The sequence below is a fragment of the Capsella rubella genome, unplaced genomic scaffold (assembly GCF_000375325.1).
Source record: "Capsella rubella cultivar Monte Gargano unplaced genomic scaffold, Caprub1_0 scaffold_5, whole genome shotgun sequence".
NCBI classification, from domain to species: domain Eukaryota; kingdom Viridiplantae; phylum Streptophyta; class Magnoliopsida; order Brassicales; family Brassicaceae; genus Capsella; species Capsella rubella.
The window spans coordinates 11,747,376-11,770,946 of NW_006238919.1; the positions used below are offsets into that span (position 1 = coordinate 11,747,376).

The 23,571-nt window shown below is 36.4% G+C and overlaps 3 protein-coding genes and 1 non-coding gene across 4 annotated transcripts; 2 read left to right on the plus strand and 2 right to left on the minus strand.

The window, feature by feature from the left end:
* Positions 1 to 297: 297 nt before the first annotated feature.
* On the plus strand, positions 298 to 379 carry TRNAS-GCU. The gene has a single exon. It is a non-coding gene; the product is annotated as a tRNA-Ser (tRNA).
* Positions 380 to 7,255: 6,876 nt separating this feature from the next.
* On the plus strand, positions 7,256 to 10,457 carry LOC17884753 (E3 ubiquitin-protein ligase SINAT2). The gene is made up of 4 exons (XM_006291480.2): positions 7,256 to 7,513; positions 8,469 to 8,770; positions 8,846 to 9,232; positions 9,729 to 10,457. Exons 2-4 carry the CDS (start codon positions 8,552 to 8,554, stop codon positions 10,047 to 10,049), a joined length of 927 nt encoding a protein of 308 aa, XP_006291542.1. The 5' UTR covers positions 7,256 to 7,513; positions 8,469 to 8,551; the 3' UTR covers positions 10,050 to 10,457.
* A 746-nt stretch (positions 10,458 to 11,203) lies between these two features.
* LOC17885318 (putative metal tolerance protein C3) lies at positions 11,204 to 13,600 on the minus strand. Its single transcript, XM_006291157.2, has 8 exons — positions 13,473 to 13,600; positions 13,179 to 13,385; positions 12,874 to 13,064; positions 12,553 to 12,751; positions 12,255 to 12,433; positions 12,021 to 12,171; positions 11,792 to 11,928; positions 11,204 to 11,532 (listed from the first exon to the last, which is right to left on the minus strand). The coding sequence occupies exons 2-8, from the start codon at positions 13,381 to 13,383 to the stop codon at positions 11,356 to 11,358; spliced, it is 1,239 nt and encodes a 412-aa protein (XP_006291219.1). The 5' UTR covers positions 13,384 to 13,385; positions 13,473 to 13,600; the 3' UTR covers positions 11,204 to 11,355.
* Positions 13,601 to 21,319: 7,719 nt separating this feature from the next.
* Positions 21,320 to 22,087, minus strand: LOC17886082 (zinc finger protein GIS). The gene has a single exon (XM_006292488.1). It carries the CDS (start codon positions 22,085 to 22,087, stop codon positions 21,320 to 21,322), a length of 768 nt encoding a protein of 255 aa, XP_006292550.1.
* Between the last annotated feature and the right edge of the window lie 1,484 nt (positions 22,088 to 23,571).

The window sequence follows — 23,571 nt, forward strand, 5'->3', positions numbered from 1 at the left end:
TTATTCTGATTGAACCTGGCCAGTCTCTCAATAGTTTGAATGCATTATGAAATGTGTTAAAGAGAACCTATACACAAATTTGTATAGGGTTATCATGAACATATAAAACACCATAATGGAAAAGCCTAATCAAGCAATAATTAACTGTTTTCGAAATCATAATTAGATAACATTTTTTTTTTTTTAAACACTGATGGTGTTTACTGTTTAATAATGTGATAATCTTTTCAACTTTTGAGTTTTGAGATAGGAAATACAGTTTCTATATAAACATGTTTTTTAAAATATTCACAACAAGTCGCTTTGGCCGAGTGGTTAAGGCGTTTGCCTGCTAAGTAAATGGGGTTTCCCCGCGAGAGTTCGAATCTCTCAGGCGACGATAATTTTTTAATATATAATTTTCCCCTTTCTATCATTTACTTTTTACTCTGACTTCATAACTTTTATATGATTGTATTTTTTTTCTTTCTTTTTGGGGAGTACAAATTTTGTAACAAAACGATGTTTACACAGATTACAGTATGTGGTACTAGAAAAATCCAAAAAGCTCTCAGCTGAGTACATGTCACATGCGCACAGCGACGTCCGACACGTCTATTATTCTGCTGAATGATCTCACTTCATATATTGTTTTCTTTTTCCTCCAATTATTTCACTTTTGATTACAAGTTAGTACATAAAAAAAAAAAAAAAACTCATTTGTATACTATTTTATGATATTCTATTTTCCAGTGTTTTGTTGGCAATAAAAAAAAAAGCACCGCATAAATACATTCACACGAGGGGGAGAAGAGGGCAAAGAAATATTAAACCCCACACACACAAAAAAACACAGACATCTTCCACCATTTTTAGGCTTTCATCATTTATAAAACTATAAAAAGATTCTTGGATTCTTGTATCTTAATAATTATAAGCTTCAAAACATGCTGCCAAACTATTTTAGTATCAGCTTATACGTGTAACCAACCTAATGACCTCTTTTGATTGAATTAACCTTATAGTAATAACTAATAAGTATCTCATTGGAAAATGGTTTTTGACAAAGTTATTAATAAAAAAAACAACCATGTCTAAATTACATGAAGCAAAATTGTAGTAACATTTACGTCAACGGCAGGTTTATACAATATATAAACGTGTAATGTCACATTTAAGAGGAATAAAAGAAAGAAAACTCTCTAAAACTTTTTTCTCTCTCTCAAAAAAACGAAAAAGTGTCATCTTTTTCCCTTCTTCGCCGGCGCCTTCGCCGGCGGCGGTCCGATCTCCCTCTTCTCTCTTCTCTTTCAGGCCCTCCCCTCCTCATGGGGAAGCAAAGTAAGAAGAAAAAGAAGTCCTCTCCCCCGAGGGGATCCCCTTCGATCCTGTCTTGTGTTTCGCCGTCCGTCTCGGTGCCTCCGCTGTCAGATTCGGTATCTTCGGGGGTGGCTGCTGACTCCGTACCAACCCTAAATGCCCAATCGACTGTCCCTGTGATAGACTTGGCCATTGCTCCAACGGATATTGTAGTTTCTTCCTCGGTTGAACCCCAGATCTCAAATGTTGCTTCTGTGAAACCCTCTGTGGCATCCCCAGGACCAACTTCAGCAGGCGTAAAGGATGGTAAGGCTCCCGTGGCCACTCAATCCGCCACCCCTACTGCGTCGGCCGCTACTGTGGCCAGCCCAAAAAATACAGCTCTAAAGGCATCAACTCCAGCTTTCTCCTGGGTTAACCATGCAAATGGTTCTGCCAAACCTCTCAAGAAAGAAGGAGAATCTTTCATCCTACCATCGGGAGAAGTATGTGTAAAAATCCCGAACTCGGTGATAGAAAGAAATCGAAAAACTTGGGACTGCTTTGTCCTCGGCCAATTCTATTCAGACCCTCCATCGCAGGGAGTGATTCATAACATTGTAAATGGAATTTGGAGTCGTCAATACAGGGATGTCACGGTCTCAAAATTGGAAGGTTTTGCTTTCCTTTTCAGAATCCCAAACATCTCAACAAGAAACAGAGTCATAAATCAAAGGCTTTGGCAGATTGAAGGGCAAACGATGTTCGTCGCCAAATGGGAGCCGAGTGTGGTACCAGAGAAGCCCGAGCTCTCCTCCGCGCCAATCTGGCTTGAGCTAAGAAAGGTACCTCTTCAATTCTTCCATGAGGAGGGTCTTCAGCATATTGCAGGACTGGTTGGCGATCCTAAATTCCTTCACCCGTCTACTGCAAATAAGACAAATCTAGAGGTTGCAAAAGTTTTCACGATAATCGACCCAAGGAAGCCGCTTCCGGAGGCGGTTAATATCCAGTTCGACTCGGGTCAGATTGAGCGGGTGTTAGTTTCAAGTCCCTGGATGCCCCCAGTTTGTAGCCACTGCAAGGAAATCGGTCATCCTGCTCGTCGCTGTCCGACAGCATCTATTTCTTGCAAAACTTGTAACTCTGTAGCTCACGCCACTGAGTCCTGTCCCAGGGCCAAAACTTCCTCATCAAAAAGGAAATACCAGAGAAAGAAGCATGTAGTTGACCCATTGCCTGCCTCTGCAACTGCTCCTGCTACTGCTCTTGCTACTGCTCCAAAGGCCCCTGAAACTGTGCAGGTTCCAACAAAGGCAAAGTCAATGGAAAAGAAACTGTTAGTTGGTGATTCTAGTGGTCTGTCTGTTCAGAGTAAAGCAAATGAACCACCTGTTGTACCTAACACAGACAACAAGGGCTCTTCTTCAGAGGTGGAGGAAGACTCTTCAGATACTTTGTCATCTGATCCTGAAACGGATGTGTCTCCGGAAGATGATTTTTTGGATTATACTGAAGTGTTGCCCCGTAAGCGGCGAACAGGTTTGAGAGGCAAGGGCCTCAAACCCAAATAATTATATATGTATACAAATATTTTTTGTTGGAACGTCCGCGGCTTTAATATAGCAAGTCATCGGAGCGGTTTTAAAAAATGGGCTAGGCGTAATAAACCCCTTTTTGGCGGCTTAATAGAAACTCATGTTCAGCAGGCGAAGAGTAAGAGATTTATAAATGATCTCCTTCCCGGCTGGTTTTTGGAAGATAATTACTCCTTTTCAGATCTTGGCAAGATATGGATTTTGTGGCATCCAAGTGTGAAAGTGGTTGTGATTTCTAAATCGCTTCAGCTAGTGACTTGTGAAGTCCTTCTCCCAGACTCTCAAGCTTGGATCATTGTTTCTATAGTCTATGCTTCGAATGAAGAAAAGACTAGGTATGACCTGTGGGACGAGCTGAAAAACCTCTCCTCTTCTCAAGCTGTCTATGGCAAACCTTGGATTGTTCTTGGTGATTTTAATCAAATCCGTGATCCCTCTGAGCATTCTAACCCTGCAAGCTGAAATTCAACTAGACAGATGAGAGACTTTAGAGGGTGCTTAGAGACTTCAGAACTTTCTGATCTTGTTTTCAGGGGAAGCACTTTCACTTGGTGGAACAAATCTAAAACTCGGCCTGTGGCAAAAAAGCTGGATAGAGTCTTGGTAAATGATCAATGGTCTTCTTTCTTTCCCGAGGCTCTCGCTGTTTTTGGAGACCCGGATTTCTCTGATCATGCTTGTAGTGGGGTAATTTTGCAGCCGGCTAGATCGAGAATAAGAAGCCCCTTCAGGTTCTACAATCTGCTTCTCCTGAATCAGAATCTTATTCCCTTGGTTGCTAGTCACTGGTTCTCTTGCAATGTCTCAGGATCTGACATGTTTAGACTTGCATCCAAACTTAAGTCCCTAAAGAGCATTATCAGGCAATTCTCTAGAGAAAACTACTCAGATATTGAAAAAAGAACAAAAGAAGCGCATGAGCACTTGTTAAGATTTCAACGCAGAACTTTGGATTATCCTTCAGTCCGCAATGCAAGCAAAGAGCTGGCAGCTCAAGAGAGATGGCAAGAGCTTGCTACTGCTGAAGAATCCTTTTTCTTTCAAAGGTCCAGAATCTCTTGGATAGCTGAGGGTGATAGAAGTACAGCTTTTTTTCATCGTATGGTGGCAACAAGAAAGGCTGTAAACCAGATTCACTTTATGGAATGTGCTGATGGAACTCGGATTGAAAACCAACAGGACATTCGCGATCACTGTGTGAGCTATTTTTCTGATCTGTTGGGAGGTCCTGTTCCTCCTTCTTCTTTGGTTAAAAGTGACATGGACCTTCTTCTCCCTTTCAGATGTTCTCCTGCCCAGAAAATATCCTTGGAAAAACAGTTTACTTCTGAGGAGATAAAACAAGCGTTTTACTCTCTTCCCAGAAATAAGACTAGCGGTCCGGATGGATACTCTGCTGAATTCTTCACCGGATGCTGGTCTGTAATTGGCTCTGAGGTTACTGCAGCAGTTTCTGAGTTCTTCAAGTCAGGTCAGATGCTGAGACAATGGAATGCCACTAACCTAGTCCTCATTCCGAAGGTCACTAATGCTGCAAAGACTTCGGATTTCAGGCCCATCTCCTGCCTCAACACAGTCTATAAGGTTATTTCAAAGCTTCTTGCTTCTAGACTACAGTCCATTCTCTCTGAGTTTATATCACCTGCGCAATCAGCTTTCCTTCCCGGGAGACTTTTGGCGGAAAATGTGTTATTAGCAACAGAGGTGGTTCAGGGTTATAACAGAAAGCAGATTTCTCCAAGAGCAATGTTGAAAGTTGATTTAAGGAAAGCCTTCGATTCTGTCAGATGGGACTTCCTGCTTTCAGCTTTGCACGCCTTGGGTATCCCGGCAAAGTTTATCGGCTGGATTCATGAATGCATAACCACTCCCTCTTTCTCTATTTGTCTTAATGGCACCACAAGTGGTTTCTTCACAAGTACAAAAGGTCTTCGTCAAGGTGATCCGCTCTCGCCTTATCTCTTTGTTCTCGCTATGAAAGTTTTTTCCAGCCTTTTGCTTTCGAGGTATGAAGCAGGCTACATAAAGTTCCACCCCAAAACCGCAGACCTAAACATCTCTCACCTGATGTTTGCGGATGATGTTATGATCTTCTTTGATGGGGGTGAATTTTCTCTCCATGGTATAAATGAGGCCCTTGATGACTTTGCAAGCTGGTCTGGGCTTCAAATGAACAGGGAAAAGACGAACCTTTACCATGCAGGGCTTAATCAGGATGATGAGATTGCCATAGCAAGATATGGTTTTGAAGTTGGAAACCTGCCGATCAGATACTTAGGCTTGCCGCTTATGCATAGAAAACTCAGAATTGCTGAATATGATCCTCTCATCGAGAAAATCTCCTCCAAATTTCAAGGCTGGGCAGTCAAAGCCTTGTCTTCCGCTGGAAGAACTCAGCTAATTGCTTCGGTGATCTACGGTGTTGAAACTTCTGGTTATCCGCTTTCATCCTCCCTCGTGGGTGTATTAAAAAGATTGAATCGCTTTGCTCAAGATTTTTGTGGACTGGGAACATTGATAGGAGTAAAGGAGCAAAGGTCTCTTGGGCTACTGTGTGTTTGCCTAAGAATGAAGGTGGTCTGGGGCTTAGAAGATTCAGGCAGTGGAACATCACTCTTTGCCTTAGGTTCATTTGGCTCTTATTTTCAGGATCGAGATCCCTATGGGCTGAATGGCATAGACTCCACAATGTTGGTACTTCTAGCTTCTGGGCAATTAGGGAGAAAAGTTCAGATTCCTGGACTTGGAAATTTCTCTTGCGCTTGCGTCCTCTGGCCTCAAAATTCATGAAATGTTCAATAGGCAATGGCCTCTCTTGTAGTTTCTGGTTTGACTCTTGGACCTCTCTTGGCCCTCTTATAAATCTCATCGGGCAGGAAGGACCAAGAGATTTAAGGCTCCCCCTCGGTTCTAAAGTTATAGACGCAGTAGCTAGGGGATCCTGGAATATCCCGCCGCCAAGATCAGACCCATCTTTGCTGCTTCAAACTCACCTCACCACAATCCAGGTTCCTAGCCTTGCTTCTTCTGAGGATCAGTACTCTTGGATTGTGGAAAACGCAGGTCAGAAGTTCTCTGCATCTAAAACGTGGGAAGCTTTAAGGCCGAGAAAAAATGTGAAATCTTGGGCTGATTCAATATGGTTCAAAGGAGCGATCCCGAAGCATGCGTTTAATATGTGGATCACGCAGCTGAACAGGCTGCCGACAAGATCTAGAATAGCTGCTTGGGGAATTGCTACCTCAACGGATTGCTGCCTCTGCTCTACCTCTCCGGAAACCAGAGAGCACCTCATCATTAACTGCGTTTTCTCTTCAGCTATATGGCGGCTGGTTTTTTCTCGGCTTGATCCTGCTGGGCAACTGTTCATCTCTTGGAATGAGCTTCTTTCTTGGATCAGAACCAGAGCCTCTCCTTTGTCGACTGCCCAGTCGTCCTCTACTCTGCTGTCTTCGCCGACTCTGATCAGAAGGATCGCTGTTCATGCCACAGTTTTCCACATCTGGAAACAGAGAAATAATGTCTTGCACAACAACCTCGTCTTGCCTCACCAAACCATTTTCAAATTGATTGACAGAGAGATCCGTAATGTCGTCTACGCTCGTCGCCATCGAAAGCATTTTGGAAACTTGATGCAGTTCTGGATCCGATGAGTCGTTTTCTTGTTGTGATTGAACTTTTGGTTTTTCACTATAATTGTTGTCCTGTTTTTTATCTTTTTTTGGCTCGACAACAAAACTCTAGGCTTTACTCTTTGTAATCCCTAAAATGTTCATTTTCTAATGATATTTATAGTTATATCAAAAAAAAAAAAAAAAAAAAAAAAAACTCAAATGATGTGTGCGGGAAACGAGCGTCGTCTCGTTACTCGATGCACGAACTCGAGCCAATAAGATATTTTTAAAATTTATAAAACTGGTTATTTACTTATTACTAGTAAAGATCTTTTCTTAATCTGTTCCTTAACAGTATAAATTTGACTTTTGCCGGAGATGAAACAATTATTTCAAAGTCCTCTTTTGTTTTTCTTTCACTCATAAGTCACAAAAAAGACTCCACTAACGTAAAAACATTTACGCTAGCGTAGGTGAATTTGATGCAAAAATTAAAAACGAGGAAATAGCAAATATGTTTCCTTTTCAGGTTCTCTCTCTTTGTTACAAAAATATAGTAATATATCTGAGAAAACATTATAAAAAAGAAGGAAATCGGGGGTACCATAATAATTAAGAAAATCCTAATCTATAATTATGAAGAGCGTACCAAATCTGTGATGAATATACATAAATAAGTAATTGTAATTAAGTTGAGATTAAAAAATTTTAATATCTTTTTTTAAAAAAAGGAACCACCTTCGTGAATTGTGATTCGGTGTTTTTTTTTTTTTCAAAAGTGAGGAGAGGAATAATAAAGACAAAACAGAGACCACCACCATTAATGGCTTTCTCCACCGATACGAACAAGACAGGACACAACTCAACCAAACCCAGCCTCCTCCTCTTCCCTCTCCTCCCTTCTCTTTTCCTTTCTCACTAATCCCCAATTCTTCTCCTCAAATTATCCTCAACACGATTCCTCCCCTTAATTTGAATCTGAAGCAACCACGCGAACGCCAAGTCTTGGAACATTTCTTCCGGGTATTTTATTTTTATTTTTTTAAAACTTATTCTGCTTCTTTTGAATTTGGGGTTTTTTTTTTATTTTGAAATCGGGAAAAAGAGATCGAGAATTAGCTAATTCCGAAATTGGGATTCTCGGGTCGGTGCTTTTGGGCATCGTGTGACAAATCTAAGCTTGCTTTGTTTGTGGAAATATATATATATATATATATATATCTCTCGAAAGGTCAAATATTTTTCTGGGAAATCTCTTTCCTTTATTTTGTTGTCGTTGAATCTGTTTTGATTTGTTTGAAACATAAGTCAAAGAGACAAAGATAATGTTGAGATTTTTGTGATTATTGGGGTTTGCATTTTACAAACACCGTTTCTCTATATAGATTTCTGCTCAAGCTTGGTTTGAAATTTAAATGTTTTATCTAATGGCAAAATATTGAAACCTTGCTTGCACGATCTTTGTTAGCTCTCATATAGGTTAGATTCTTTGATTCTTGTTGTTCTAGTTTAGATCTATTTTCATGTTTCTCTCTGTTTTGGTTAGATTGCAAAGAGAAGATTTTTTATATTTCTTCTCTTGGAATTTTTCTCTTTTGATGTTTGATAGTCCTGTGATTGATAACTGTTTACTGTTAAAGTCATCGGAATGTGCAAAGGTCTAAGCTTTTTAGCATTGTTCATAGCTTGAGGCCTATCGCTTTGTTAGCTATCTGAAAGTGCATTAAATGTTTTGCTTCAAATGTATGTTTTCTTTTGAAAATGCCTTATTTTATTCTTTGTTGCTTAGGGAGCTTAAGCTATAAAACAGATACCTGAAATAAAGTAAAAGACTTGATCAACTGAACTAAGTATCTGCCCCTTAATCTACTTTTTCCTTCTCAGATTATCAACTATATGTATAAGCCTTTTAAGTTTCATTTGACTTGTGAATCATAGAAGCTTATATATCTGGTTTTTTTTTTTTTCCCTCCTACAGAATAACATATCTATGCAAGAGGAGTAAATCATCTGCTCCAAGTGAGAAAAAAGGTCAATTCATTTGATTGAATTAGGGACACTATGGCTCCTGGAGGCAGTGCTTTGAAAGAAGTCCTGGAATCTAATTCAACGGGAATGGATTACGAGGTTAAAACAGCAAAAGTGGAAGTTAATAATAGCAAACCTACAAAACCAGGTGGTGCAGGGATTGGTAAATATGGGATCCATTCTAACAATGGTGTTTATGAGCTTCTTGAGTGTCCCGTGTGTACAAATTTAATGTACCCTCCAATTCATCAGGTCAGAAACATATGAGCTTTAAAAGATTTGTAATTACAATGCTACATGTTCTTGACACTTTTTCTAATTCTACAGTGTCCAAATGGCCACACTTTATGTTCAAACTGCAAAGTGAGAGTACAGAACACTTGCCCTACATGTCGCTACGAGCTTGGGAACATAAGATGCTTAGCTCTTGAAAAAGTTGCTGAGTCTTTGGAAGTTCCATGCCGCAACCAAAATTTGGGGTGTCATGACATTTTTCCTTACTACAGCAAGCTGAAGCACGAGCAGCACTGCAGGTTTAGGCCTTACACTTGCCCTTATGCTGGCTCTGAGTGTTCAGTTACAGGTGATATACCCACATTAGTTGTTCATCTTAAAGACGATCATAAAGTCGATATGCATGATGGGTGCACTTTCAACCACCGTTATGTAAAGTCAAATCCACATGAAGTCGAAAATGCTACATGGATGCTGACGGTAAAAATTTCTTGATTCCACATGCTGTCTTCTTTTTTCTGAAAGGTCTCAAGTTCAAAGTCGGATTTAGGCTTTGGTTTTACATCATCATATGACTAAGCTTCACATTCACCTTCTTTCACATTCATCGTATGACTAACCATGATCCCTCCCCGAGTTTAGGTCTCTTCTTCATAGGACTTGTTATAAATCCAGCTTCTTAAGTTGTTTGTGTCATCTTTACTTAGCCCAAGTTTCCATTGAATTTTAAATTTAGTCAATCCTTTGCCATAAGCAGAGGGCCAAGATTTATATTCCTGCTCTGTTACTATAGACAAACTCCCTTACTAGCTAGCTGGTTTTCTGGTTCCTGTGTTGCTCCTCTTCCAGTTTTCTCCCAGTTCACTTTTGATCCTACTGGCTCATTAGTACCACCATATTCTCAGTTTCATTTTCATGGTAGTGAATATTGGTTTATGCTTCAACCCGCATCTTAATATCTTAAATTTGTTTCCAGGTGTTTAACTGTTTTGGGAGACAGTTTTGTTTACACTTTGAGGCATTCCAGTTGGGTATGGCTCCAGTGTACATGGCATTCCTTCGTTTCATGGGAGATGAGAACGAGGCGAAGAAGTTCAGTTACAGCTTGGAAGTAGGAGCTCATGGACGTAAACTAATATGGCAAGGGATTCCTAGAAGCATCCGTGACAGTCACAGGAAAGTCCGGGACAGTCAAGACGGACTCATCATCACAAGAAACCTCGCACTCTACTTCTCTGGAGGTGATAGGCAAGAACTCAAGTTGAGAGTGACCGGTCGAATCTGGAAAGAGGAGTAAACTAAACGAAGAAAAGAAGGAACTGATTGAAAAATGATGTACATAAGAAGAAGCCTCATGGAGAGCTAATGATCAAGGAAGATTTGAAGTTTGTTGTCTGGTTTTAGTATGTTATAATGGGGTCTTCTCCAGTGGGAATGAAGATGAGAGATTGTGATGATGATGATGATGATAATCTTCTATGAGAATCAGTTTGGAGGGAGCCATTGTTACTATCTTGTGGCTGCAAGAGTTATATTATCTCTGTAATTTTTGGGTTTTTTTTTGTTGGGTTTTTTTGGGCTTTCAGACAGGGAATGTAGGGAAAACTAAGACATGATTTTGGCTATGTTCTTGTTGTAAACCAGGTTCCAAAAAGATTGGTGCAATTTCTAATTCTTTACAATGGTGATTTTGATTTGGTTTAGACTTTAGAATTTATGGGGAGACCTGGAACAACATTTCTTCTTTGCAAGCACTTCATTTTCACTACTCCATCATGCATATAATAGCATAGTTAGAAAATAGGAATTTAGCTTGTCATCGTCACTGATGGCCTGATGGGAACCAAGCTTCTTCAGATGAATCAGCAGAAACAAAACCGTGATGATTATCAAATGCTGCTGTTGAACTCACTCTGTTTGTCTCTTATGCATAAGTAAAGCCTGATAATGTACGTGCTTATGCAATAGTAAAGCCTGCAGAAACGTTTAGGGATGGTCATGTTAATTCGAACTTGTTAGCTTTGCAAGTTAACATCAAAGCTGTTGTAAATACTATAATCGAAACAAGAGCGATCATATCAGGTGGTAATGAGTTGTGAGCACTGCATAGTCTGCATTCAGCATTTCTCAGTTCCATTTGATGGACATATCGATTCATATCTCTCAGTTGTCTCAGGGTCAGGGATCAGAAAGTGTGGAAATAAAGACACTGTCGTATCTCCCGTAACAAATACTATAAAAGAGTTTATTTTCCACACAAAAAATCTAAACATAAACCTATATTTCATATTTATAAACCTAAAAGATGTTTGAAAACAAAAATAAATTATGACACTCAGCAAAAGATTTATCATGTCTTCAATCCTAATATCATACTATATACCCACAATTTCAAATTTGATATATACATACATATATATATGAAACAGAGAAGTAAACGTAAAATGTTGATTAAAGCAAAAAATTCAATGTGAATAGAAGAAAACTCATACTGCAATGTATCAAGCTGCAGAGGTCACATAGTACATATATAATATTAAAGAAGCAACCAAAAAAAAAAAACAAGCAAATTACACATACAAAGTTATATATGCATGTAATCTTCATAAATCATTGGGGATCGTAGAGAGCACAGAGTGTTCAGGTTTGTGATGGCACTCGAAATCCAGATGAACAAAAGCTCTTTCCACTTCTGGAAGTTCTTCGAGCTTTATTTGCAATGTCTCACCAATTGCATGAGCTTCCTTCAGTGGCAAATCCTCTGGCAGTTCTATATCCACCTACCAATACACACATATATATAACAATAATTAACTTAAGTTTGTTAAATAAATCTTATCAAGTGTAAGCACCTAGCAAAAGTTTATCTTTGATCTCCATTAGTAATTACAATTTTCTGATCACATGATCGCCAAATATTTTGGGATGAATTATGCAATGGTCAAATGTAAGTAGGAATTGATTTCCAACTTAATTATGTGATATATGTGTTTGTAATTATATGATTGAGACAATGAAAATATATATATGTAGACGAACCTCAACAAAATAAAGAACACCAAAGGTATAGGCACGGACAGTATCCACATGTTTGATGTTATCCCCGCCTTGTCGCAACACTAAGTATGTCAGTTTCTGTAATACTTCTGGAGGAGCTGATTGTCCGATCAGTGAAACTATATTAAACAAAACAAAAAACATAGTCAAAATCTCAATAATTGTGACTAAATCGAACAATATATACGACAATTTCTAAAGACAAACTCACCTGCATTTTCCATAACGGTCCCGGACCAGTTGACAATAGTGTAGATGGCTAAGAGAATAGCACCAGACGGATCTAGCCACCAATAAAAGGCATTAGCCAGAACGGCGGCGACCAATCCAAGAACATTTGTCACCACATCAAAGTGATGATCCTATATATACCACACAATTCATCACTTAATTAGTCCTCATTTTACATGAAACTGTAATTAAGAGTATAAGCACAAATGTCTACCTTTGCGTATGCACGAACAATATGATTTCTAGAGCTTTTGCAGTAGATCCATAAGACGAGTTTAATAGCGGTTGCACTCAGCATGATTGAATATAACCAAACCAGTTGGTCATGATTCATTTTATCTGAAGGTTCATTTGAAATCAATTGCTCAGCTGCCACAAGCAGCACTTGGAACCCTACACATTATGTATGGTTAATTTAGCATTACATTTTCATCAAAGCAGACTAAGCAGTTATAATATATAGTTCTGACTTCTGAGTTTCATAAAAATTTGGGAAAAGGATATATATATACCAAGAGTGGCCATAACAGCGGCGAAAATGATGATTCCAACGGGTTGCACCCTAAGCTTTCCAATGGGATATTTGTAGATATTGACGTTCTTCATTGACAAATGTGTGAACCAAAGTATTCCTCCGGCCATAAGGTCAAGCAATGAGTCGAGTGTCGATGCTGCAATCGCTATGGATCCACTCTTTACCGTAGCATATATCTTACACATTGAAGACATTTGATAAAAAAAAAAAAAAAAAGAAAAAAAAAAAGAAACAATAAGAAGAAAAAAACAAAAAAAAAACAATGTTAGAAATGATTCAGTATTAGATAAAGTCACACCTTTAGAGCAAGTAAGAAGATGTTAGCCCAGTTGGAGATTTGCATGGCAAGCTCTTGTGCAGCTCTCTCAGCTCGATCTTCTTCTTCTTCTTTTTCATCGATGATGTAATCATCAGATCGAGCTATGAAACTTTCTACTTCCTCAAAGGATTTCAATGTTGCCAATTGTCTTTGGTAGTACTCCTTTTCATCTTAAGAAATGTGATATTTATTTCAACAACATAATTAAGTAGATAGTGGTAATTGTGACAAATTAATTATTATTATATATCTAACTTATAAAGTAAGACAAATTAAAGACATACCTCCTTTGAGGCCTGCGGCTTTGGAGACATCAAGATGAAAAGGGTTCTCCGGATCGATCTTGGATCGAAGTTTTTGAGGCAAATCAGTGAAGAAATTCGATTTCATCGAAGAAACCATACCGGTTAACTTGGGTTTGTGATCAACAGCCTCATGATCGTTTGACGAAAGCAACGGTGTTTCCGGACTATTGATGATGACTTCCATTTCTAGAAAATGTTATAAAACAAATCATATAGCATATAAAAGCATTGATAATTAATAAATAAACTATTTAATGGAAAATAAAATTATACCAGATGATATCTAGCTAGAGGAACTTTTATGCTTTCAGATGATGAACAAAGGAAAAAAAAAAAGAAAAGATAAAGGATTGTACAGAGATGTTGGTTTTTATAGATAATATATATGTGTGTTCAATGAATTTTTGGGGTTAGTTAACTAATACTAATAGATTTATTGTATGTATGGTATAAGAAAATGGTGTCATGGTGAGGATGATGATAGAGACAGCCGTGGTACTTGCCCACATGCACAAGCATCAACAAGGCTTGTCTGATCCATGCCTTAATCAGGAGCTTCTCTTGTTCCGTGACGATTTTTTCTTTTGGACGGACATATACATGACGACGACATTGTCATCAATTTCTTATTTGTTAAACGACACGTGTAATTTACAAACTTGTTATTTCGAAGCACAAATCTTGACTCTCGGAACCCTAGTTTTAATTTGGATACTGCTCGCTCACTTGAGTACTTTTTCGACAATAACATAATAAACTTTATATACAAATTAACTGAAATTAATCTCACTAAAAATTATCAAATATTCGAAACCTTTTTTACTTGACCAGGAGTTAACATTTGGTAAGAGCAATCCAAATTTTTTTTTTTTTATAGTGACAAATTAATGAGCGTTGAAAATAGAAGAGCCCAAAGAAAATTATATAAAATATTAAGTCAACATCTTTTAGATATATTATTCAAACTAAGTATTATTGTCTGATTAACACATTGGGATTTATAATTATCTATTATTGAAAAAATATTTTTGCAGGATATCACATATAAACAAATTAAATTTACCCACATTTACAAAACTATTCACTACATAACATAAATCAAAAGATATATCTTTAATCATGTTTGACTGGTGATTTATACATTGACATAGATAGCTAATATAAACGTTCCACAATATTGATAAATTACCTGATGTGAACTTCCAAAAACTTCTTTGATTTGAAAATTCTTCTATCCAAAAGGAGTCGGAAATTTAAGTCATAGAACTGTGGGCTGTGATTCCTTGGAAAATCAACAATGAAAGGAGAAAACAGAAAACCCCCAAACACATATATGGGTAAGATATATATATATGAAGAAGTTTACTTTTCTGGAGTTTATTAAATTTCAATATATTAAATAAAATTCATTAAATCCAAATTTACTATTAATATAGTCTATGAATTATTGGTAGATTTATTTATTTATATAGAGAAAAATTATATAAATTGAATTTATAGATTATTTTCCAAATTTACAGCTACACACTCTAGCTATATATCACATTTATCTATTTTCATATTTTCTTTATTTTTTATCAAAAAAAAAAAATTTACATTCATAATTTCTTAAAAATGTTAGTTTCCCCAATTTAAAGTTACAAATGATCTATGACTTATTGGTAGAGGTGTCTCTACATGCAGTTAAACACTCTGTAACCTATTGGTTGGTTTCTTTATATTCATAGTCAGGGTCGGAGGCAGTAGAGGGAGAGAGTGGTCAGAATACATAATATCTCTTTCTCTCAGGGGATGTGAATGTGATTATTAATTAATTACGGACATTTTTATAACTATGGGATCAAAATTAAATTATATCCCATCAGAAGACTTTTAGGAACATTCCCGGAAGCTTAATGATTTTGTATCATGATTTTTTGTCTTTTTTTTGTCTTTCATTGAAACTACAATAGAATCATGCAGGCTAAAACTTTATTCAGTTTTATTTTCAAGGTCATATAGTATATATATCAATGCGTACGTGTTTCTAAAAGGACATATTGGCTACCATCATTATTTATATTATATCTTCCATTATACAACACTAAAACAGCTTATGTATACATGATTGCAATACCTGAAAGATGTATTCATGTACTTCACTTAGAGAATACAAAATTTAGTCTTGTATGCGTTACAGAAGATAATTTCTTGATTACTTATAATTCGATTTGTCACCACCATTTAGGTAAATGCAGTTACATAACTTTGAATTCTTTATCTCAAAGATCTAAAACATGATTTAATTTATTATCATGCTTGAGTCATGACTCATGACTCATAAATTCATAATGATGCGAGGGTGATTCATCATTCTTGATCGATAATATGTACGGATGATATATATATACTTTATAGAAATATATGAGCCACATAAATAAATTGACGAAGCCCTATTATATATAGACAAATACTTAAATATCAACTCTGCCCAAAAGTCCAATCTTCTGTTTTTGTACGTTCGTCAAACAAATATAAGTATAGTCTTCGAATAAATAATTGTAAATCGGTCTACCATTATGAAGAACTAACATGTGAGCCATGCATGGTCAATATTGAAAGAACCACCAAACTAACAATGGAATTTTGCTTTTCCTCCTTTGCTAAGAATATCAGTGGATTTGAGGCGATTCCATTGAAGTAACATATGGCTAAGGAAATCGGTGAATGTTTGTCTGCACCCCATAGTCCATACTACAATGCGTTCAAATTTCATTGAATTTCCGAATTACAATGTCTAGTCCGCCAAAAATCTTCTCTAGATAATATTTTTGAAACATTGTAATGTGTGCCACTGAATTTATATTTGATTTTTTAGAAAGATATATTCTAAATACAATTTGCTGTCAATCTAAAATCCGCACAATTCTAATCGTGAAAAAAAAAAAAAAATGATTTAATTTTGATAAATGTTAAATTTTAGTGACTAGAGAACTGTTAATCTCGATAAATATGACTTGGTTGGGACGACGAATGTCAATCACAAAAAAAAAAAAAAAAGTATTTCAAAAACTATAACTAATGATCGCTTGAGTATTTTCAAAATTTTTTTTTTTTTTTTATCTAAGGTGTTGTAAATGAAAATATAGGAAATGATGTTTTCACATATTAGAAAATAGAAGTTATACTTAAGTACCAAAACCCTACTTTCATAAAAACTCAAATTATTCCTCACCAAAAAAAAAAAAAACTCAAATAATTAGTTGTTCAACTGTGGGATATACATAGATTTAAACTCATACAGTAAATTAAAAGTATGGGTGTGAATGCATCGTATAAGGAGTTCTGTAAAATCTCGACAAATTTCAGTAGAGAAGAGACAAAAAAAGGATAGAGAAAACGTTATTTTGTAATAAATAGCATAAGACAAAGTTATAGAAAATACTTGGTTCGATTCGAATCCATCCAACTTGATGCTATTGATGCACTCATCATCATCGATGCAGTAGCCAGTACGTAGCCATTACCTTTCTATCATAAAAGATAGCTTATTGGCTTTACGTGAATATACATCTTTTTTTTCCATTTGTTCAACAGGCTATTTATTAATATCGAGCATATAAATTTTATCACCAGAAAAGTTAATATGTCGTCCACCATGAATCCATGATCCTGGAATTAAAATGTACATGATCTTGAAAAAGATATATATGTACTTCACTTAGGATAGTATATAGCTTCCAAATCATCGTGAACAGGTATTACCTTGAATCGGATAAAATCAGATTGTTAAGTAGGCCATAGGCCCAAATAACATAACATAATAATTGGGCTTTATTGGCCTATATGGGTTATTTATTATCAAGCCGGTTTCGCAGATCATTCAAATTTTTGGCAAGGGATGGTGAACGCGGAACGGTCAATTCAACCGGCCAAATTGTTTATTCGGTCCGGGTTCGAAATTCACGGAACGAGCCTTCTTGATAGAACCGGCCGGTTAAAATATCGAATAAAAAATCCTCTAGGTCAAATTTGTTTCTTGTGCAAGCATGCATGCAAGGCTATCATCACATTATTGCTGTGCAATTAAATCTATCGATCTCTTGTTTTCTTTTTATGAGGATTTCTTATTTGAGTCATCCCCCTGAACTCTGAGTGCTCACTGTTATCAGTAATTAAACAAGCTAAGCTACTATAGAGCCTTCCCCATCAGCAATCCAAGAAACTTTTGGATTCTATTCTCACAGAGTCACACAGGGCATAGTTATTAAACCACCGTGATATAAATCACCAATACATCGTGATAGTGATAAGGGATATATAGAAAACTAATGTAATTGTGAATTGTCTTTTGTATTGAGATTTGACGCCTAAAGCTCCTTTCTCTGGCTTCATGTGTTTTCATTCAGATGGATGTGAGATTTATCTCATTTGATTGCTTTTCATTCGAGGGTCAACTTGCCAAACTTGAGATTCTTGTTCCAAAAGCATCTTATCTTTTTTCATAAGATCCGACATCGATCGTTATAGACAAGGTGTGAGCCATCGAAGCCAAGAAGGTAAAGAAGACAGGAAGATCATCTCAAATTATTCTGTCTTTGCATCGAATTCTCTGTTTCTATGAAGTATTCGATAGAACATGCTGAAGTTAACTTTGCTGATGATATGCTCAGCCTCAGCCACGTTTTCTTGTGTAAGAAACATTGATGATGGATACGATCAATCATGCTTAAAAACGTTTCCAAGCTAATAATATTTATTTTATTTTTTTGTCATATATATTCAGACTTACTAGACGGTTGAATTTGAATTTTGTTGCTCATCTTCACTTTAACTAATAATATTGATGAAGAACCATGCATGTTCATTTTTCACAATTTTACTGTTAATGCAAAATTATAGTCTGCCATATACTGTAGAGCTACACCTATTACCCTTTTGTACATGGAAGTGATTAGCTAATTTACTCACATAATAATTAATATCATTGCACATTTCCCACCTGATTCATTAATTTTGTCTCTGTTTAGACATATTGCGATTATAAATTCCTTTTGATAAATGGTGGTTGCTTGCTTGTTGGTATTAGCTGCTAAGCTAACATATGTTAGTGTTTTCATTTTCTGTAGACGTCATTTTTTTTTAGCTAGAAATCACCTGAATCCTTACAATAACTTTTTCTCTGACTCTGGAATTTAGTAGGCTAGACAATTTTTCAAAGCTTTCCCAACTAACAATCACCTCAAATCAGTGCCTCTTTCAAGGGCTTCACAATAATGGACTGCTCTGCAGGCTAGTCATATCATGGAGTTTATATATATACACTCGCTTCTTATAAATTTCATATAGATTAGCTAAAGTAAATTCATTATGATGAAAAAAAAAAAATTCATGATGAGGTTGCAAAGTAAACTAAAATATATCTACCAGCTGCATTATGCTATATATATATATATATATGCACCATAATTGTGGATGTTTAATTATATCCAGCTTGCAAAGTTTTTAATCTCTTCAGATCTCTTTTTTTTCTTTTCTATATGTATATATCATAAATCCATTGTCTCTATAACACTGTGTCTTTACCCTATTCAAATCTCTTAATGCTGCAACTGTTTGATACACTACTGTATGGGCTAAGTTAAATTCAGTCATGAGCTCCGGTAGATACCTTTACCTACATATTCAGTTATGGTTACTACGGTTGATAATGTGTTATACAGTTCTGATAATAGTTTTTTTACGAATGATGTTGCATCACCAAAAGTTGAGCATAAAAAGCATTCATGAGATGTTGTAACTTAGAAATCAGAAGGAAACAGTCATCTCAATTATACAACCACATGTTTCTTTGCTTTAGCCTTTAACTTTACTACCAAAACCGTCAGCTAGTGCTCTGAGATGTGTACTGTTCGAACTATCATCCTCAGTTTAGCAACTTTTTTTTCCATAGGGGTATGTGCCACTGTTCTTCAGATTCTACCAAGTTCTTTGCACATCTTAAGAAAACAACTGAGCACAAAAAGTGGTACTCTGAGTGAATTCATACAACTTTTTTTTACCACCTTGTACTCTTATCACATGCTTCCCTCTTACTTGCAGTAACTAGTAGGTCCCCTTTTTGCTGCTACTGATGTTAAACTCTTTTGACAATATTTCCTTAAACTTCCTATTATCACATAGATGTAATTCTTAACTAGAACTATATTTGTAGCTGAGGAACTGTCTTGGGAGGGCGATACGTCTTTTCATTCTTTCTACTTTTGTATTTTTACTAATCTTACTGCAAAAGTTGTAGTGTTGAAACGTGTCCCTAAAATGGATCTGATAAAACTTATCACTTCACTTTTGAATCTACAGGCTGAAGGTGCACCATCCGGTCCCTTCCCCTGTTCAACTGGTGGAAACTGTTCCGTGACTAATTCTTGACGTCAGGAAAATCGCAATGTCACTTTCTGCAGCCTCTCGAACTTATATATAGCTTTAGGTTAGTGTCACTGATATTGAATTTGTAGTGATATGTTAGTTGCATCTTAATTAGCATCATGCTACAATGTTAAATTAAAGACATATAGTATTGGTTAGAGAAAAATTACAAGCCAACAAAATTTTCAAGGAAGAGTCTTTGGGATGTTGCTTCGACGGCCGTTTTGTAATAGAGTACTGTCCAAAGATGTCGTTTTGGCATAGCCTTTTCCAATTCCTTTCCTAGGAGACTTGATTGGATCAGATTAGCTTACTTCTCAAAAAAAAAGTCTTATATATATTGTATGTAACCATCACGAGTTGTAGCTATTAAAGCTCGACATCGAAGATACTAGATCGGAGAAAAGGAGAGAAAAACACCTTTTATTAATTGTGTAAAAAGTCTATTACAAACGCTTCACGTTCACATTATATTTGTGATTAATCAGCTTATATATGCTAATCAACCTTACAATATCAAGCCACATTAAACCGATTAATCAAATGTCAATAACCGGATTGAGCTAATACCAAATATCCTAATAGTAGCACACATCATTTTACTGGTGTAGGGTGTGAATCAATCAATGCTAATGATATTTATACTAAAGGCTTGCCAAATATGGAAACTCGTAAGCTCTTCTGGATCAATGGCCTAAACAAAATTCTAGCTACGACGTTGTCATATCTATATATAGATGTTGTGATTTGATAGTTTACAATTAACATAACAAAACTACGTTGTCATATTATCATGTGGAGTCTACCGTATTCCAATCACAACTTTTTCTAGGTTCATTGATTGTGATATATATATAGGTTGTTGATTAATTCCTTTGGATTGCCTTAAAGGGAATGACAAGAAATAAACACAAAAGTAGAAAGCTTGAGGAATTTTGCTTTGCTATAGCTTCGTCTTTATGTTTTTTTACAAGAAATTGCAAGTTGAGAGAGAACAGTAACATTAAGGACAGACGAGAAAGTTCTATCGCAAACTCTACATTTGTGTATTTATGGACCATTTCACTCACTTTGTCTCTCTCTCTCTACCCTTTTGGCGTGTCCATTGTCTTCACTTATCCACACGCACCAAATTATCATCATCACCATCATCTGATCAGCTTATAATTACCCATTTTGAGTTTTACTTGATTCCCGGACATGGTAATTAATGTGTCCAGTGTGCATTAGATTTGTTTAAAAACCTACTAGAAAATTTTATACTCAAAGACGTTTAATTTTTATTTTTTTTTCGTATTTGTTACGCACAGTAAAGATTCTATCTGAGAAAAATCTTAATAATTCTATCTGAGTCACTGTGTGGTTTAAATTAAATACTCAGTAGTAACTAACGTACAATATTATTACTCCGACTGACAATTTCCTGAAACAATAGTGTTCGAAGCTAAGACTCGAAAGCCATGATAAATATGATGGACACGTAAAATGATAAATTCCTTTCCTTCATTGAAGCACGTGTGGTGAAAAAAATATAACATTAAACGAAATAAATTACGTGAATATCTCTCACACATCGTGCCGTTTCTCATTCAGAAACATCAACACCGCATCATTTTGCTTTTTCACGAAGTTACTTAACACTCAATCAAAGGAGGGTAAGGAATAGGTTATAACAAGTTTGATTGAAAATTTTTAATTTGTTGTTTTGGGAATCGTTAAAGATGAAGATCGAGACTCACATGATCTTGAACATTAGGACTCAAGCCGTAGCGGTAAGACGAAGTTCGGATCTGATGAGATCTAGGGCCACCCAGCTGTAACGGTGGTTGGGGCTGAGAGCCGGCCAACAACGATAAAGTTGAGTTAGACGAAAAGTTACTGCCAGTAAACGTTGCGTTTGAGCTATAAATGCTTTGAAGGCCAGAGGGAGAAGTCCGTGGTCGACGCCACAGTCCTAACGGGCTCCCGTAGCTCGGTCGTCGTGTGTAATACGCCGAAGACTGGAGGCTAGAAAAGTGTCTTCCATAGGATCTAGCCGCGGTAAATGGGCTGCTACTCCAGGACGGGTAGTGACGGTAACTAGTGTAAAGGCTAGTGTCAGGATGATGAAAGTATGAGGAAACACCGCGTTTGGCAAGCTGGCGTTCGCGTTTGTGAGCGTTTTGGTGTCCACCTAGGGCTTGTGAAGTAGGGAAGTTTCTAAAGCAATAGTGACACTCGTATCTCCTGTTGTTGCTGATGCTAGTATTGTCCTTGTCGTTATCTCCGGTTTGGTCTTCTTCTTCTTTGTTTTTGTTCTGGGAGGGATCGGGGTAGTATTCTTGACGGGTGGTGCCGGAGAGATCTCCATCGGTGAAATCTTTGCCGAAGACACGAATGGGTTTAGGGTTCTTATCTTTAGGGCGGCGGATGAAAGGAAGCTGAGAGAAGGATTCGACGTTCATGAAATCTTGAGTTTCTGTTTCTCCAGTAGCCTCGTCCATAGAGAAAAAAAGAGAGAGAGAGAGAAAGAGAGAGAGAGAGAGAGCGAGCAAGAGGAGAGAGAAAGAAAGAGGGAGAGAGGAATAATGAGTGATTAGGCTGACTTCTTCAGAGAGATAGACGACGTTTATATATATAAAACTGGTTGGTTCCCATTTTTTATGGCAATTCATTATAATTTCTATATTTGCTGTTTGTCAGAAGGTTGATGATAACTTCTAAACTTCTAAATATCAGAGCCAAAGAAAGGTCGATAGCTTATCCATCCATGCGTGTTATCTGAAGACTGATCATGATCATGTCCAATAAGTTGAGTTAGATTAGATTGTCGTCCGATGAAGATTATCAACTTAATTTGGTTGATTAAGGCTGGAAGAAGTATATATTATTAGGGCATGATGATCCAGAATCACTTACTAATTAATATTCTTTGCCGTAAAAAGGTTGGAATTAAGAACTATTAGGGCACGCTGATCCATAATCACTTACTTAAAAAAAAAAGTTATGTTCATCACTTTAAAGCCTCACCTTAAAAAAAACTATATGCATTCCATAATTTACTTTTCAAAATAGTAGTTACTGTTTGAACTTTGAAGTTTATAGTTTGTTCCCCAAAAACAAATGTAGTAATGCACTTTTTTTGTTTTTTTTTTTTAAGTAGTATAGCGGTAAATATATCGTATTTTCGCTTATTTTGATTTCCTTTTTGGTCTGTATCGTTGTAAATGTGGTGGTTCACTTTGTACTATATATATATATATATTTTATTTACCGCAATGAATATCATATTTAACATAAATATATGACAAATACGTAATCAATTTGCGAAAATGCCACTGTGTCATTTTTTTCTTTCTTTTTCTTTCCAATCTTGGTTACCTAGGAAATATGCCCTTAATACAATAAATTAGCTTTTGTATTTATACATTCATTTCCCCCAACAAACAACTATTCTTTAGAACCATTTTGTTCCGTATGTGCTGGTGATATCTACTTTTGTTTCTTATTAAATTCTCACAAGTGCTTCTCCAAATGTTGGACTTTAATTTACACTACGAATATTCAATTCCAACTTTCATTTAGCGCTAGGTTTTCAATTTTTCGATTTTAAAAGAAAAGCTACGTACTGGCTTTTAAACCGAATCAAGCGAGGACATAATAATATATAGTTTGGTATAGTCTTATTTTCGAGATACTGATTTTTAATAAGTGTCTGATGATGAAATTTTATTTATGCATTGAGCTCCGGCCGGTTTAACCTTCGAGTTTTTAAAGGATCTAAAACGACAGCTAGATATATGAACCCAATTAAAGTACAACTCTATATATATAACAGTTTTTATATGCAGTTCCAATATCAGCTTTTCCGGATTGAACGAACATATATATGGTTGCTTAAACTAACAATAACTCAATAAGCATCGAAATTCGTATTGAGAGAAACAGATCGATACAACATTATAGATGGAGCAGAAATGGGGTCATG